Below are 16,888 nucleotides of genomic sequence, written 5' to 3'. Positions count from 1 at the left end.
TTTATTTTTTTTTGCCCTTTGGGTGTAAGGGGAGATCGGAGGGTGAGAGAAAAAGACCCCAAAAAAAAAAACAGCAATAACGAGTGACAAAAATTACATATGAGATTGGTATCATTGGTGTGCTAGACCAAACACGATCTCTACAAACAAAATGCTTTCGAAACCAATTGAGAAAATTCACACTGTCCAGTATTGTAATTCTTTTTTTATATGATGATGTAATCAGCATAGAAAAGTACTGTATATAACCCGTATTGCGGCGTGTGCACAGAGATGAAAAAGAAAAAAAAAAATATTTCATTCTTCAAAGAAGCTCTTCACGGTTTTTCAGTTTTGATCAATTCTTCTTCTTTTCTTCTATCTTTTCTTTCATTGTATTCACGCAAATATTTATCAGTACTCACTATATTTCATATTAGAGGAGAATAAACATGTCTGTATCAGCTTCAAAAGCCAAGAGAGAACAAAAGCGTTTAGAAAGAGAGGCAAAGAAAGCAGCCGAAGGTAAAAGTTTGAAAAAGACCAAGAGACAAGCAGAAAAGGATGCTGCCGAAGACGACGTTGCCGATGCCAGTGAAGAAGTTGCTAAATTGAAATTGCAAACAGATGAACATGGATTGTCAGATAGAGTTACCACTGGTGTTTTAGACTCTTTGAAAACGTCAAGAGATATTAAATTGTCTTCGGTATCTCTTTTGTTTCACGGTAAAGTTTTGATTCAAGATTCAACTTTGGAATTGAACTATGGCCGTAGATATGGTTTATTAGGTGAGAATGGTTGTGGTAAATCTACATTGTTGAAATCTATTGCAGCTAGAGAATTTCCTATTCCTGAACATATTGATATCTACTTGTTGAATGAACCAGCAGAACCAACTGATTTTTCTGCATTGGAATATGTTGTCAGAGAAGCCGAACACGAGTTGAAGAGGTTAGAAGATTTAGTCGAAGATTTGATAGTCAAGGAAGGTCCTGAGTGTCCAGCATTAGAAGGTATTTACGAAAAAATTGATGAAATGGATCCATCAACATTTGAATCCAGGGCCGCCATCATCTTGACAGGTTTGGGATTCAATGCTACTACTATAAAGAAGAGAACCAGAGATATGTCTGGTGGATGGAGAATGCGTGTTGCTTTAGCTAAAGCATTGTTTGTCAAGCCAACTCTTTTGTTATTGGATGATCCAACTGCCCATTTGGATTTAGCCGCTTGTGTTTGGTTAGAAGAGTACATGAAGAGATTTGACAGAACCCTTATATTGGTTTCTCATTCTCAAGATTTCCTTAATGGTGTTTGTACCAACATGATTGACATGAGAATGAAACAGTTGCAACTTTACGGTGGTAACTACGATTCCTACGTCAAAACGAGATCTGAATTGGAAACCAACCAAATGAAACAATACAACAAACAACAAGAAGAAATTGCCCACATCAAGAAATTCATTGCGTCAGCTGGTACTTATGCTAATTTGGTTAGACAAGCCAAGTCAAGACAAAAGATTTTGGATAAGATGGAAGCCGATGGATTGATTCAACCGGTTGTTCCTGATAAGGTTTTCACTTTTAGATTCCCCGATGTTGAGAAATTACCACCACCGGTATTGGCCTTTGATGACATGTCGTTCTCATATTCTGGAAAGGACGAAGATAACCTTTACGAACACTTGGACATCGGAATTGATATGGATTCAAGAGTTGCTCTTGTCGGACCAAATGGTGTTGGTAAATCAACTTTGCTTAACTTGTTCCAAGGAAAATTGACTCCACAAAAGGGTAGAGTAATTAAACACACACATATCAAGTTGGGAGTTTACTCTCAACATTCAGCTGATCAATTAGATTTGACTAAAACCCCATTGGAATTTGTTCGTGACAAGTTCGCCTCTATTTCACAAGATTATCAATACTGGAGAGGACAATTGGGTCGTTATGGTTTAAGTGGTGAATCTCAAACTGCACAAATGGCTACACTTTCCGAAGGACAAAGATCGCGTGTTGTTTTTGCATTGTTGGCCTTGGAAGCACCAAACTTGATCTTGTTGGATGAACCTACAAATGGTTTGGATTTATCGACAATTGATTCGTTGGCAGATGCTATTAACGCTTTCAATGGTGGTGTTGTTGTTGTTTCCCACGATTTCAGATTGCTTGACAAGGTTGCCAAGGACATTTTCGTCATTGAAAATAAGACCGCAACAAGATGGGATGGCACGATTTTGGACTATAAGAAATCGTTGGCTGATAAGGTTGTTCTTTAAGTTATTTTGTGTGTTTTGTATTTATTCAACTGAAGAAACAAAAGGTGTAAATTTATAGATTAATCAAAGGAGTTGCCAAAAAGAAGTAGTGAAGTAGAAGTAAATCTAGATCTACGATGTGAAAAAAACTTGAGTTACTTTTCGAATCTCTCTCTGAAAGATACTCCAAAAAAATTCTGGACGAGATAAGAATCGAACTCATGACCTTTCCCATGCTAAGGGAACGCGCTACCAACTACGCCACACGCCCTGAATTATGAGGTTTTAGTTCGTTAGGTGGAATATATAGATGTAATTTTAATTATGGGGTTACTATTAAAATTTGTAATCAACATTCTTGAGTGGCTCTAAAGAGACAGCAGAAGCAGAGTGACGACTCACTTATACTATCACTAAAGAGGAGACATCCCAAAATTGCGCATAACAAAGCAGTGGCAGAGTTAAGACACTGATCATAAATTGACGCAAATTTGAAACAAATTTTTGAATTTATGATAACCACTTAATCGACTGCTCTTAGAGACTGTAACTCAAGAATCCAACCACAAACCCTCATGGACTCCTTTCGGTGCCTAACCAAGAGAATATTCCCACAGATTAGCGAAGCGTGCTAGAATCGATGAGATTATTCGGCTCCAGCCCCTAATATATACGGCTCGGTCAATTGTATTTGAGATCGATGTCCACAGGAGAAGTCTTGTAGTGACACTTTAATGGTGTGATTTTACAGAGTAAAGGAATTCCCCAAAATGGTAATGACAAGAAAGTTGCAAAGATTTAAGGACTAAAGGTTTTCTTTATACTTGTGTCTCACTTAGTTGTCAAACAGTCTTTTCACTAACTAACTATGGACTGATTGTTTAGCTCATATCTTAAATTTATGCTATTTGGAAGTAGTTATTGATTTGCAACTCCAATAATGGAGCTTCTATAAAGTATATTGGCCCAAGGTTTTTCAACCTTGCAACAACTATGTCCTGAAACACCTTTTATCAGACTTCTCTCCTTGAAGCGCTTTTCTTGCTACACGAATAGTAACTCTTACATTGTACCCTTCTGCTGGATTTTTCATATGACAACATTAAACAATATTTTGTTGTGTTTCGTTTTTGTGTTATATTGTTTCGGCATTTCTTTGTTTCGGGTGAAAAGTTAATTTCCCCTGCAATGCACAATTTTTTTTTCTTTTCATTTCAAAAACCGAAGTTTAAAGTGTTTTAGAAAATAATTTTTTTTTTTTTTTTAAATGGGTGTTTACTCCTCTTTTCTTTATCACTCAGAAACACCACTGGTACTCAGTCATTGTTGAAAGTAACGACGCAAAAATTCAGTGACTTTAAATTCTTTCAGAATGTATACTATACTTTTCACTCTATATACTAATGAGAAACCAAAATGGGAATGGAACAAACGTTTGATAATGCAGCCGGCATTTCATTTTTCTTGGCCCATTTTCAATTTCTACTGTTTTGACGCACACGATCAAAAAGTGTTTTTCGGGAAAACGTTCGGAGCAACTAGAGTAGCCAAAGAAAGACTCAGTTCTGGAGTGGGAGTCACATTGCTTACCACTTAAACTCACAGTTTCTTTTCCTTGTGTGGTTCTGCACCTCACTGGCACTGTAGATGCTTCAGACAACACGGAAAGTAAATAATAGTCACAGTCCTGTAATTCTGCTTTGGTATACAGTTAAACTATTATTGTTTGCTTAAAAGGGTAATAACTCACGAACCGCAAAGATATTATTTCATCAAAGCCCCGTAATATTAATTATTTTGGTTTACTTTTGTGTAACTTATACCGGCAAATGACCTATTTTTTTTCTTTTTAGTTGCCAGAACCCAATGGGGACATAAAGAATACCTTCAATTATGATCTACAGGAGTGTGGCTATTTTTATTAAAGCTTATTGTTTCAGTTCCCGTAATAGGTAACTGTTTTTGTAAATATTACCCCTCCCCCCTCTCCAAAAGAAAGTACTGTTATTTCCTCCATTTAGTAATGAAATTGATCTGGAAGCCATAAGCCTTGTTCTAGATATATCTATACCTTTGTAGCTTATACATATACGATCGAACGAAAACTATTTAAAACCTTTAGATTACTAGTGCCTGCCGGCCGACTGCTTTTAAAGTACAAACCATACATTTGATACCCTGTACACCCCAACGTGTCCTAGTCTAAACCACATTACGATCGCTTCTATCGAGTTATAAACAAGAGTGCTCATATCTCAATGACTAGATCCCACACGAAATCAAACGATAACATAGTTAACCCACAACATGTTCAAGTTCCAAGAAGCATACCCGTTCGAGATTCTCCCAATGAATTTCAAAACACAAACCAGTACTATAGAAACCCTTATATGAATGATTACGATCTTTATTCTACTTTAGATTCTGGATCGGTATCTACTGTCACATACTTGGATCAAAACCAGCCTGCTCCAAGATACACACAAGAAACCATCGCTACCAATTTGTCACACGATAAGAACCCAAATTCAAGGATTTCTCACAACTCTGTAACTTCCACAAGTTCTTTGGAATCGCAACCACAACTCCACAATGAAAAGAGATTGTTTTCATGGCTCTTCTCGAGAGATGTGCCGCTGATACCTACTGAAAATGAAAGAGTGTACTACCCATGGCAAAAAACCAATCCAATCAAACGTATGGGCTTTTGGTGGTTATGGCCGGTTTTGAAAAAGGGATACAAACGCACTTTACATCCCGATGATTTGTTCGTTTTGACACCGCAATTGAAAGTGGAGTACATGTATGAACAATGGGAGAAACATATGAACAAGATAGTAGGTGGGTACGAAAAGGAGTCAAAGCCTTGGCCTAGGTATGCAATCCCATTGGCATTGTTTCTCACTTTTAAATGGCAGTACACATTTTCATGCATTTGCTTAGCATTGGCATTTGTTTGTATTGCAACATCACCGTTGGTTACGCGACAATTGATTGACTTTGTCGAATACAAGTATTTTGGAGTCTACACAACTTACAATAGAGGCATTGGACTCACCTTTGGAGCTGTTATTCTTATATTTGTCAATGGGTTGCTACTTAATCATTTCTTCCACAATTCAATGATTTGTGGAGCTCAAGCCAAGGCTATATTGACCAAGGCGTTGTTGAAGAAGCTGTTTACTTTGAATGCAAAATCGAGGTATTTATTTCCTGCTGGCCGGGTTACTAGTTTGATGAGTACCGATTTATCAAGAATTGACTTGGCGATTGGATTTCAACCCTTGGTGTTATGCTTCCCCATCCCAATGATTATAGCGGTGATTATTTTGATCATAAATATTGGCGTGTCATCTTTGACAGGTATCGGATTGTTTATCGTATCACTTGTGATTTGCGTATTGTTGATACAAAAGTTGTACACCACCAGAGAGAAAGTTGTAAAGTACACTGATGAGCGTGTTTCGTTAATGAGAGAAATTTTAAATAATCTTAAAGTGATTAAGTTTTACGCATGGGAAATGGCCTACAAGGCATCAATATTGAAAATCAGACAAAAGGAGATGAAGTACTTGTTTACCATTAAGGTTTTGCGTAACTTTATTACTGCCTACGCAGTAACAATGCCGGTGTTGACATCCATGCTTTCGTTTATAACTTTATGGGCCACTGACCATATGCAAACTCCAGGAAAAGTTTTCAGTTCGTTGTCATTGTATGCAATTCTCGCCCAAGCCATTATGTTACTACCTATTGCGTTATCTACAGGAGCTGATGCGTTGATTGGTTTTCAAAGATGCAATGATTATTTATCAGCTGAGGAGTTCACCGAAGAGATAAACAATAGGATGTTATCCTACGAAGATCAGTTCTATACCGGCGAGATTAACGATGTTGCTATTCAGGTGAAACATGCAGACTTTACTTGGGAAACTCATCAAGACGATTTAGACACGGAATTATGGAGCGAGCATCCGAAGAGTAAGGAGAAGGTACACAATGACAGTGATATTGATTCAGTGGACACTTTTGCATCAATTCAAAAATTTAAAGGGTTGTCCAATGTCAATTTGACAATCAAGAACGAGGAGCTTGTTATTATAACAGGAGTGATTGGATCAGGTAAAACATCGTTGTTGAATGCCCTTGCTGGCTTCATGAAGATCTCCAGCGGATCCATTATCCGCAACAAGGAAGTATTGCTTTGCTCAACGACTTGGATACAAAATGCAACAGTTCGGGAAAACATTCTTTTTGGTAAGAGATTTGATGCGGAAAGGTACAAGCAAGTATTGTTTGCTTGTGCATTGGAAGATGATATGGCCATCTTACCTGCTGGTGACAAAACTGAAATTGGAGAGCGTGGAATTACATTATCGGGTGGCCAAAAGGCTAGAATAAATTTGGCACGTGCTTGTTACGCTGACGCAGATGTGCTTCTATTTGACGATGTCATTTCTGCTGTTGATTCCAAGGTTGCAAGACACATTGTTGTACATTTATTCCGTGGGTTGTTACGAGACAAAACCATTGTTTTAGCCACTCATCAGTTGGGTATTCTAGAATTTGCTGACAAGGTGGTATTTGTGGACGGCGGTTCAGTATATGCCGGCTCCGTTGATCAATTAACTGCAGCACGAGAGAGCTTCCGAAAATTGGTTGAGCATGGAAGGGAGCCGAATGAGTCAGAAGAAGAGGAAGATCTTGCCAATTCGGATTACGATGTCACTTCCGGCAGTCAGAAATTAACGAATGATGAAGATAATGATCTCACAGGCAGAACGACGACTGATGAAGAACGTGCCACCAATGCCATTTCTTGGTCCATTTACAAAAAGTATATTGATTTGGGATCCGGTATTTTTGGCAAATTTGCCGCTCCTTTGTTTATTTTCCTTGTTGCTATTGCAACATTTTGTCAAGTGTTTACCAATACTTGGCTCTCGTTTTGAGTGGAGAACAAATTCAAAGATCGAAGTGATCATTTCTACGTTGCAATTTACGTCATGTTTGCCTTCTTGACTGTTATATTTACTGGTATTGAGTTTAGTATGTTGGCATATATGCAAGATTGTTCAGCCAACAAACTCAATTTAAGAGCTGTTGAAAAGATTTTGCATGCTCCGATGTCCTTTATGGATACAACACCTTTGGGAAGAATTTTGAATAGATTCACCAAGGATACCGATTCTTTAGATAATGAAATTGGCGAGCAAATGAGGTTGTTTGTCTTTCCAATGGCGTTGATTATTGGTATCATTGTATTGTGTACGTGCTACTTGCCGTATTTTTCAGTTGCCATTCCATTTTTGGGATTTGCATTTGTATTTTTAGCCAATTTTTATCAAGGCTCATCAAGAGAGATTAAGCGATTGGAGGCAACTCAGAGGTCATTGGTTTACAACAATTTCAATGAAACCTTGACTGGTATGTCAACTATAAAGTCCTTTAAAGCAGAAGATGACTTTATAAGGAAAAACGACTACTTTATCAACAGAATGAATGAAGCCTATTATTTGTCTATTGCCACACAGCGTTGGTTATGCGTTCACTTGGACATTATCACATCATCTGTTGCGTTGATTGTTTGTATGCTTTGCATCACTGGACAGTTCAACATTAGTGCTTCATCGACTGGGTTGTTGTTAAACTACGTTTTACAATTGGTTGGAGTTTTGTCATTGACAATTCGATCAATGACTCAAGTAGAAAATGAAATGAATTCGGTTGAGAGGTTACATGAATACGCTTATAGGTTACCACAAGAGGCAGCCTACACCAAAGAAATTCAACCACCCAAAGAGTGGCCACCTTCTGGATACGTTACCTTCAAAGACGTTACACTCAGATACAGACCAAATTTACCACCAGTGTTACAACACTTGAATGTCAACTTTTATCCAGGTGAGAAAGTAGGTATCTGTGGAAGAACAGGCGCAGGAAAATCCTCAATCATGTCAGCATTGTACAGATTAATTGAAATAGAGGATGGTAAAATTGAAATAGATGGATTGGATATTTCAACTATGGGATTGTATGACTTGAGATCAAAATTGTCGATAATTCCACAAGATCCTGTATTATTCCAAGGTACAATCAGACGGAACTTGGATCCATTTAATGAGCATGAAGATTATAAGTTGTGGAAAGCATTGTCCACCGCGGGACTAATCGCGGAGGATCAAATCAAACAAGTTACATCAATGAGATATTCGCCATCAGATGGAACCGGGTACAATTCGCTTCACAAGTTTCACCTTGATCGCCTAGTTGACGATGATGGTGCAAACTTTTCCCTCGGTGAGAAGCAGTTGATTGCACTAGCTCGTGCTTTGGTACGTGACACCAAGATTCTCATTCTTGACGAAGCAACAAGTTCAGTTGATTTTGCGACTGATTCAAGAATCCAAAACACTATAAGTTCTGAGTTTAGACATTGTACAGTATTGTGTATTGCCCACAGACTTAAAACGATTTTGAATTATGATAGGGTGCTTGTTATGGATAAAGGTTCAATTGTGGAAAAGGGTGATCCATGGAAATTGTATAATGAAGGAGGAGTTTTTAAGTCAATGTGTGATAAAGCCAACATCAATGAATACGATTTTTAGTTGATTGTGTATTAAAAGTAAATGGTTACGAATAGAACTGGTTCTACAATGATGAAAGCTCGTGGGTTTAAATATATATATATAAGCTTTAATCTCCATTTTTCATATTTCGCAAGTATCGGATTTTTGAAAACTTTTTATTTCACAAAACCACCAAATGAATATTGGAGTCATGTCCTTTCTGAATCATATTTTTACTTTTTATTTTTTGGCAGTGCACAGTTACGTTTTTCCTGTGCTGTCAAATACAAACGGATGAAATCGGAAATAAGCACCAAACGGTAAACGTAATTGCTGCCGGTTCAAAGGCTCATCATTACATAACTTAGAGCAACATGACGCGACTTTCTTTTGGGCCAGCCGTTGAGTCACAAGCATAGTTGCGGTCGTCTCAATGCTACAATGGCTTAAACCGATGGAGGGAACTAAAGTTCTGGGAAGACCTCTGTGGATGTAGTTTACACTGTTTAAGGTCTTACTGAATTATTTTACTGATATAGACCAGTTGGGTTCATTTGGCCAGATGCCACAATGACCCAAATAAATGTGCGAAAGCTTAAGATTCAGTTATGTTCTAGGTGGTCTTTGGTTTCAATGTTGTATTTTTCCAAGTTTTTAATACATTGTGCATATGGTATTATATTCTCTATATTGTTCCATGATATTTTTTTTTTTTCTTTTTTTTTTCAGCCAATAAAAATTTTGCAGTTTGAAATAGAACAACTTGTAAAGTCACTCACAGACAAACAAAAAACACAAATCTCTTATTCTTGAAAATCTCTATAAAAGCAAACATTTTGGCTCTGAAAAGAATTTTCGAACGCTTTTTCACACTCCGTTTCTTGAATTTATTCAAAAGACAGTTATTCTTTATATCAAATTCTTATCATAATCTAAAAATGCCAGCTCCATACGAAAAAGGTTCTGAAAAGAAAGGTGCTACTTTATTCAAAACCAGATGTTTACAATGTCACACTGTTGAAAAAGGTGGTCCAAACAAGGTTGGACCAAACTTGCATGGTGTTTTTGGTAGAAAATCAGGTCAAGCTGAAGGTTTCAGTTATACTGACGCTAACAAGAAGAAGGGTGTTGTTTGGTCTGAACAAACCATGTCTGATTACTTGGAAAACCCAAAGAAATACATTCCAGGTACTAAGATGGCTTTCGGTGGTTTGAAGAAACCAAAGGACAGAAACGATTTGGTTACCTACTTGCACAAAGCAACTTCCGAATAAGCGCTTGGTAAGTAAATTGCCACTTTCCAAACTATCAAGTTGCTCTTATTCTTTACCTTTTGAAATTAGAGATTGGTTTATCCACAGACTTTTCAAATGTATTTATTGACCCCCACCACAACCAATCCACATTTATTGATAGAATGTTTAAAGATTTTATAATTTGTTGCATCGAAGAAGACGTTAAGTCGCTTGCCACTAATTTTCGATCTACTTTTTTTTGCTCACTGTATATAATGTTTATATAATAAAAGAATTCAAGGTTTTAGTTGATCGTGTATGGGTCTTGCAGATCCTACCCATAAGCTTTTCTCTGGAACTGTTGTGGGTTGTCGTCTCATCTCGACAAACTTCGGAGTTGGACGAATTGGCGCGGATCAACAATGCGCAAGTTATTTTTTTTCTCTTCTCTTCGAACCGAATCTATACCCATCTTGGCTCCAACCATACAACAATGAATAATAATACAAAGGTTCCGGTGGAGGTCAACCCAGATGAAGATACCGAATGGAATGATATTCTCCGCGATCATGGAATTATCCCCGAAAAACCACCTTCGCCATCTGCCCAATTGGAGGAGGCATTAGAAGAAGCTGTAAGAAAACAACACGAAAACAGACTCGAGAACAAAGACTTGGATGAACTAGCCGCACTTGAAGACGAAGAGGATGAAGAGTTTCTCAATTTTTACAAGCAAAAGCGCATGAATGAGATAAAGAAACTATCAGAGAAAAAGAGGTATGGTCTGGTATTGCCCATCAATAAGAACGAATATGAAGATGAAATCACGAAAGCATCGAAAGGAACCACCGTGTTAGTTCATTTATCTTTACAATCAAGTTTACAAAGCAGACTATTGGGATCATTGCTATCTGAATTGGCAAGAAAGTTCCCCGAATTGAAAATTTGCGATATACCAGCGCAAAGGTGCATTGAAAATTATCCGGAATCTAATTGTCCTACCCTTATAATATACAGAGATGGAAACGTGTTGAAACAGTACGTAACATTAACACAATTGGGAGGGAATGCCACGACCTTGAAAGATATAGAAAAGGTTTTGGTAGACCTACATGTTTTAAATGATAGTGATAAGAGGCTTGTGGTCAATGATGAAGATGAGGAGTCCCAGCAAGAGAGGAAGTTGCGTTTTGCAAAGAAATCAGTAAGAAGTAAGGGTGACATCGATGCTGATGACGATGACGATGACTTTTATGATTGAAATTCTGCGACACAAGTTTGTTTACGACATTGCTCTTTATAAGATTAGAAAGAAATACATACATTTTTTTTGCAACACTTTTTTACACACACGTCAAGGAAAACAATTGACAGATTTTCTCAAAGATGATAACTTCTATTGTCAAAGGGCATATCGATATGGTAACAGATACGGGAACTGCAGCGAGCCACGTATCTCCAAAATCCAGCTCAAAATCATTCAATTTAAGAAGTGGGGAAGATATATCAGCAAGATTGACTTCCATCAGTTTAGAACATGAACTAGGTGATAACGAAACGGAAAAAGTTGCAGTGAATGTGAAAAGCAGTGGGTGTGAGAGAACGGTCTTTCACGCGCATACTGAGGGTGTGACTATAACTAGTGCCAAGGGAAGTATGAAGGATACGGAGAATAACAAAAAAGCCAACTCCCCCGACACAAGAAAGGAGGAGCCTGCTTTCATAAATCTCGAGACGTCTTTGCCTCTGAATTTACCAAATTCACCACCACCTTATAAATGTTACACCACTCATTTCAGAGATGTCCCGTCTTTCAAAAGCAAACAGGAAAGGTCTTTCAATTCAGTTAATGGATTGGAGGACAGCAGATTCAACCCAGTCAGCAAAACCTTGAGTATGCAAACCAATGTGAGACAATTCAAATTATCCAGCAACACAGCTCCACATTGTTATTCACCTTTACTAGCCCCTAGCCCAATTGGTGATGAGCCCCAAAAAGTTCAAATAAGCCTTTGGGTAAGCAATGAATATGAACAATTCTTTGGTATGAATAACTTCAAGAGAGAAATTGAGTTAGCGAAGGCATTACGGTTTGATGATGAAAAAATTCTTGACTTGAAAGGAGAGCACAATATATACATCAACACAAGAATTATAAATCCTAGTAAAGTATTGGATGCTTACTTGAAGAATGCTTTGAAGAAGAGAGACTTGTATATTGATTTGATTTTGAATAATCGTGGCTGCAATATTTTGCTTCAGTTGATGAAGTACTTTAAAAATGACGAATCGAGATTGAAACTGCTCATTGATTCAGTCTATTTGAGAATTCTGGCATCATACGTGGACCAAATCAAGATTTTGTTTAACTTGCTTGTCGAGAATGACGTGCTCTACCTGAAAATCAAATCCTTAGGATTGTTCGCTGGAATGCATCAATATGGGAATGGATATGTCTTCGGAGAGGCAACTAACGACACATCCATCAAGTTACCACCGGCGTTGGAAAAATTGGTCATCGTCAATGGGTTAAGCTTAGCTGATTTTGCCCTTTTACCACCAACTATTCGAGAAATAGGATTGCATAACGTTGATAGATTGAACTTTAGCAAATTCAATCTCAACAAATGTCTCAAACACTTGAGCATTAGCGGTGATGCGCCTCTCCACACTGTCTCTGGCAAATACCCTAAGGGCTTTTTAGAATTGGAAAGATTGAGATTAAGCTCTTCGGTCATGGCCAATTGTGATTTCAAAAAGTTTACACATTTATCCACATTGAGCTTGCTGGATTTGACTTTCGCTCAAACGAAAGCTCTCACATTTCCTGTTTTGCTTCGAAAGTTGGAGTTGGTGGATTGTTGTATAAGCTCTCAAGTTTCGAGTTTTCCCGATACCCTAAGAATTTTGAGTGTGCTTAATGGAAAATGGAGTTCAAAGACGTGTATTTTGAATCGCTTGCAAAGATTCAAGGTTGAGAACTGTGAAGTGAAAGATTTGCATGAGAAGATAGAGAGTTGCAAGTCTTTACTCAAATTGGAAGTTACCAAATGCTCCATCGAAGTGAACAAGTTTTCATTCCCACATACTTTGAAGGTCCTTAGATTGATTTCTGTTCCGTTGAAGGTGATTAAAAACACCGCATTTCCTCCACTGTTGGAGGTTGTCAACTTGGAAGCGAATGAACTTGATTCGATTTTGCCCAAACTTAAATTAAAAGCACTTCGAATAGCATCAAATGATTTATCAGGTGAAATCGGCTTACAGGACATCCCAGCACAAGATGTTATTTTGACTAATAATCTAAAAATTGAAAGTGTTGTGTTGGATGCGCATACCAACTATCTCAACCTTTCACATACGAATGTTGTTTCTATTATTGGACATGGGTTAACAAAGCTAGTTCTCGACGGATGCAAGGAGTTCAAATTGCAGCAATTCAAATTTCCTCCACAACTAGTACAATTGAGCATGAAGGATTGTGAACTTACTGAATTTGATAGTAAAGAGATGAATAGAAGTTTGAAAATCATCAATCTTTCAAGGAATAAGTTGGCAAAGGTTGATTTGAAAAATTTTGCAGAACTACGCGATATTGATGTGTCGAACAATAACCTTTCAAAGTTGAAAGCAGAAGATTTTCCGTTATCGACAACTTCGATAAATGCAACGAAGAATGTGATAACCGAAGTGGGCTTATTCATTTTAACAAAGTTGGAGTGGTTGGAAGTCAGTGAAAATGAACTCACACAAATTGCAGATCTCAACCTTCCCGATGAGTTGCAAATTTTAATTGCTAATGAAAATGATTTCAAAGAGATTTCGTCAGATACGTTTCAAATTCCATCAAAATTACGTCACTTGGAATTGAATAGATGCAAAATTAACAAATTCGATTTAGCACTTCCATCGAGGCTTATGACTTGCAGCTTGATTGATAATCAGCTACAGGCACAAAACTTTTCCATGTCATTTAGTGCGGCACCTTCAGATTTAAAATTTTTGGACTTGAGTAGCAATTACTTCAAATCGTTTGACTTCGATTTGGTGTCTGGTGATGGAATCGAGCTATCTGAAATCAACTTTGCTAATAATATGTTTGAAGCGATGCCAAAAATTCCTGCTAATATCTTGTCGGTAATTTTGTTCAAGAAGTGAAAATATTTGCTAATTATTTAGGGAATCTGCTTTGATAAATTGGTTGTGGTAGTAGCATCGGTAGTAGCATCGGTTGTAGCATCGGTTGTAGAATCGGTTGCGAAATTGTAGTTTGATTAAGCTGCCTCCTTTTCAAATAAACGCTATTACTCAATACCGTATTTCAGAAGTTAAGAGTGAAAAATAATGATGAAATCAGGTTTCATACAATCTCTGCCTAGTGTCACACTACCCTAGAAGACCAAAAAAATTGTCTCATAAGCGTGGGGTGTGTCTCTGTGTTGCAAAGGGCAAAGAAAAAAAAAGTGGCCAAAAAAAGAAATCCAGATCAAAGTCGAGATAGTTCTTAGTGAGTCGTAATTAAGGTACCATCAAAAATATTTCAACCAAATTTTCGACACCCTTATCGCAGCACGGCACCCTCACTTCATTTTTGGCATCACATCTTGGGTCACCACTACCTAACCACAACCCGTCTCCTTGCATAATTACCAATTTTTACTTTTATTCTTTTTTTCCATTTTCGATCCCAGTTTAATTCCATTTTTGCATTTCATAAAACCAATAATGTCATCACGAAATACAACTCCTGCACCTCAACCCACTGACCTTCCCGATGGCGAACATATAAAAAAGGAGTTCCTGAATGATTCCCTTAGTCTATCCAATGGTTTTAAGGAGGGTGGTTATATATCTAGTCAGCTTCCCCATTTTCAACCAGATAATTTTGAGTCGATAAAATCGTGCATACATTTGGACCAAGTGTTGGATTCGCGGGCCAAAGACACAGTTTTTGATACATATCGACAGGCAGTCATGGTATCTCAGCCCATAGATGAAACATTTCTATACAAGTCCAAAAAGGATGGCACTGTGATTAGTCATGATCAAATTCTAGGCAAAATGTTATCGGGACTAAGATGTACCGATTGTGAGGTTTCCGATTTTTGTCAAGTTATGATATGTCTACAATGCCCTCATGTTGGGTGTCAAGAACACTCACAGTTGCACTACAAAGGAACTTTGCATATGTTTGCCATTGACCTGAATTTAAGTTTGTTGTATTGTTTTAAATGCAATGAGTATATCAATCACCCTGAGCTAGAGAAGTTGAGATTGGAAGTAATGCACATTGCTGACATTGTTACTGACGATGAAGAAGGTAACATTGCTAACTACACAAGCCCGAACAAACTTGCTGCCAAGGGACTTAAAGGATTTGTCAATTTAGGTGCTACTTGCTTCATGAGCTCAACATTGCAAACTTTTGTGCATAACCCAATCATCAAAAGCCAATTCTTTAACAACGATCTACACTACTTTAATTGCAATTATCTTCATGATCAGAATGTTAATGGTAACATTGGAGAGCAAAATGCTTGCATCACTTGCAGCATTGATTTGATTTTCAAAGAGGTCTTTTCACTGAAAACTAACGAAGGTTTGGGTATCACGAATTTACTTACTACTGCTTGGTACAAGCAAAAATCATTGGCTGGCTTTCAAGAGCAAGATGCTCATGAGTTTTGGCAATTTGTATTGAATGAATTTCATCAGGATCACCACAGAATCCGAACACAATTGGGCGACGTACCCAAAGAGGAGACATGTACATGTATCACTCATTCAACATTTTCATTTGAACTACAAAGCTGCGTCAAGTGCAAATCATGCGAAGCAGTCACCGAAACAGTTGATCCCATGATTGACTTATCTTTGGAAATTAACCACTTGAAAAAGCAACAAAATGTCGACCTATACGACTGTTTGGATTTGTTCACACAGGAAGAAAAACTAGATGCCATGATATCCTGCAAACAATGTTCCACGCAATCGCGAGCTACAAAAACTTTGAAATTGAAGAGCATTCCTCCAGTGTTGTCAATTCAGTTGAAAAGATTCAACCACAACATAATGAATGATACGTCATCGAAGGTGGAAACACCAGTTAAAGTACCACTTTATTTGAACATTGCTCCTTATTGTGTCGATCCAAACTCAACAAAGGACTTAGTGTATGAGCTATTTTCAGTCATCTGTCATATCGGTTCGGTAAACACTGGTCATTATGTTGTATATACCAAAACCCCTCAAAACCAATGGCTCAAATTTGATGACAGTGTTGTTTCCATTGCTGAACAGAAAGACGTGGTCAACTCTAATGCATATTTATTATATTATATAATTCACCATGTATAATCTAATGAATCAAACAAGAAATTCAAAACAATAACAAGTAAGTGAAAAAAGATGACGCGATTGGTTTACGGGGGAATGCTTATTCGCTGGTTCGCAGATTAGTTCAACACGAAGAGTACAAACCAAAAGGTTGTTGGAAGATCTTTGAAATTTATGACACAAAACAAATCAAGGTACTAATAAGGAAGCAGCTATCATAGAGCATATTGCGCACGACAGGCATGTCTCATCATTGGCAAAGGACGCCTGATATTGTTTCGAATCCAAAGCAAGTGGAATAAATAATACTACAGGATAATGAATTTTCCAGAAACAACTTATGGGGAGTGCACTTTGATAAAAATCCATTTATTGTCTTGCCTAAAACCTCCTTTGTAACTGCCTCATTGATCGATTTCCCATACATAGCAATGCTGCACGGTTTTATTTGTTTTTCAAAAGTGCGTTTTGATTCTGATCTTACTTTGTTTTTGGGGCGTCAGTG

General features: G+C 37.6%; 5 protein-coding genes, 1 non-coding gene and 1 pseudogene across 7 annotated transcripts; 6 read left to right on the top strand and 1 right to left on the bottom strand. All coding sequences in view use genetic code 12, as the record gives it.

Moving 5' to 3' along the window:
* Nucleotides 1–431: 431 nt before the first annotated feature.
* On the top strand, nt 432–2,261 carry KRE30 (ATP-binding cassette family ATPase; the record flags this gene model as incomplete). The annotated part of the gene is made up of 1 exon (XM_036811699.1): nt 432–2,261. The coding sequence occupies one exon, from the start codon at nt 432–434 to the stop codon at nt 2,259–2,261; it is 1,830 nt and encodes a 609-aa protein (XP_036668110.1).
* A 177-nt stretch (nt 2,262–2,438) lies between these two features.
* Nucleotides 2,439–2,511, bottom strand: CPAR2_t_cp_Ala(AGC)_70. Its single transcript has one exon. It is a non-coding gene; the product is annotated as a tRNA-Ala (tRNA).
* A 1,987-nt stretch (nt 2,512–4,498) lies between these two features.
* Nucleotides 4,499–8,851, top strand: CPAR2_407510 (annotated as a pseudogene; the record flags this gene model as incomplete). The annotated part of the gene is made up of 1 exon: nt 4,499–8,851. A coding segment is annotated over one exon (4,353 nt).
* Nucleotides 8,852–9,750: 899 nt separating this feature from the next.
* On the top strand, nt 9,751–10,086 carry CYC1 (cytochrome c; the record flags this gene model as incomplete). Its single annotated transcript, XM_036811698.1, has 1 exon — nt 9,751–10,086. The coding sequence occupies one exon, from the start codon at nt 9,751–9,753 to the stop codon at nt 10,084–10,086; it is 336 nt and encodes a 111-aa protein (XP_036668109.1).
* A 454-nt stretch (nt 10,087–10,540) lies between these two features.
* Nucleotides 10,541–11,308, top strand: CPAR2_407490 (uncharacterized protein; the record flags this gene model as incomplete). Its single annotated transcript, XM_036811697.1, has 1 exon — nt 10,541–11,308. One exon carries the CDS (start codon nt 10,541–10,543, stop codon nt 11,306–11,308), a length of 768 nt encoding a protein of 255 aa, XP_036668108.1.
* A 125-nt stretch (nt 11,309–11,433) lies between these two features.
* CPAR2_407480 (uncharacterized protein) lies at nt 11,434–14,205 on the top strand (the record flags this gene model as incomplete). Its single annotated transcript, XM_036811696.1, has 1 exon — nt 11,434–14,205. The coding sequence occupies one exon, from the start codon at nt 11,434–11,436 to the stop codon at nt 14,203–14,205; it is 2,772 nt and encodes a 923-aa protein (XP_036668107.1).
* Nucleotides 14,206–14,772: 567 nt separating this feature from the next.
* On the top strand, nt 14,773–16,404 carry CPAR2_407470 (ubiquitin-specific protease; the record flags this gene model as incomplete). Its single annotated transcript, XM_036811695.1, has 1 exon — nt 14,773–16,404. One exon carries the CDS (start codon nt 14,773–14,775, stop codon nt 16,402–16,404), a length of 1,632 nt encoding a protein of 543 aa, XP_036668106.1.
* Between the last annotated feature and the right edge of the window lie 484 nt (nt 16,405–16,888).

The sequence above is a fragment of the Candida parapsilosis genome, contig 006372 (assembly GCF_000182765.1).
Source record: "Candida parapsilosis strain CDC317 annotated contig 006372".
Lineage (NCBI taxonomy): Eukaryota > Fungi > Ascomycota > Pichiomycetes > Serinales > Debaryomycetaceae > Lodderomyces > Lodderomyces parapsilosis.
Note: the sequence above shows the minus strand (reverse complement) of the source record. Positions and strands in the feature narration are given on the sequence as shown.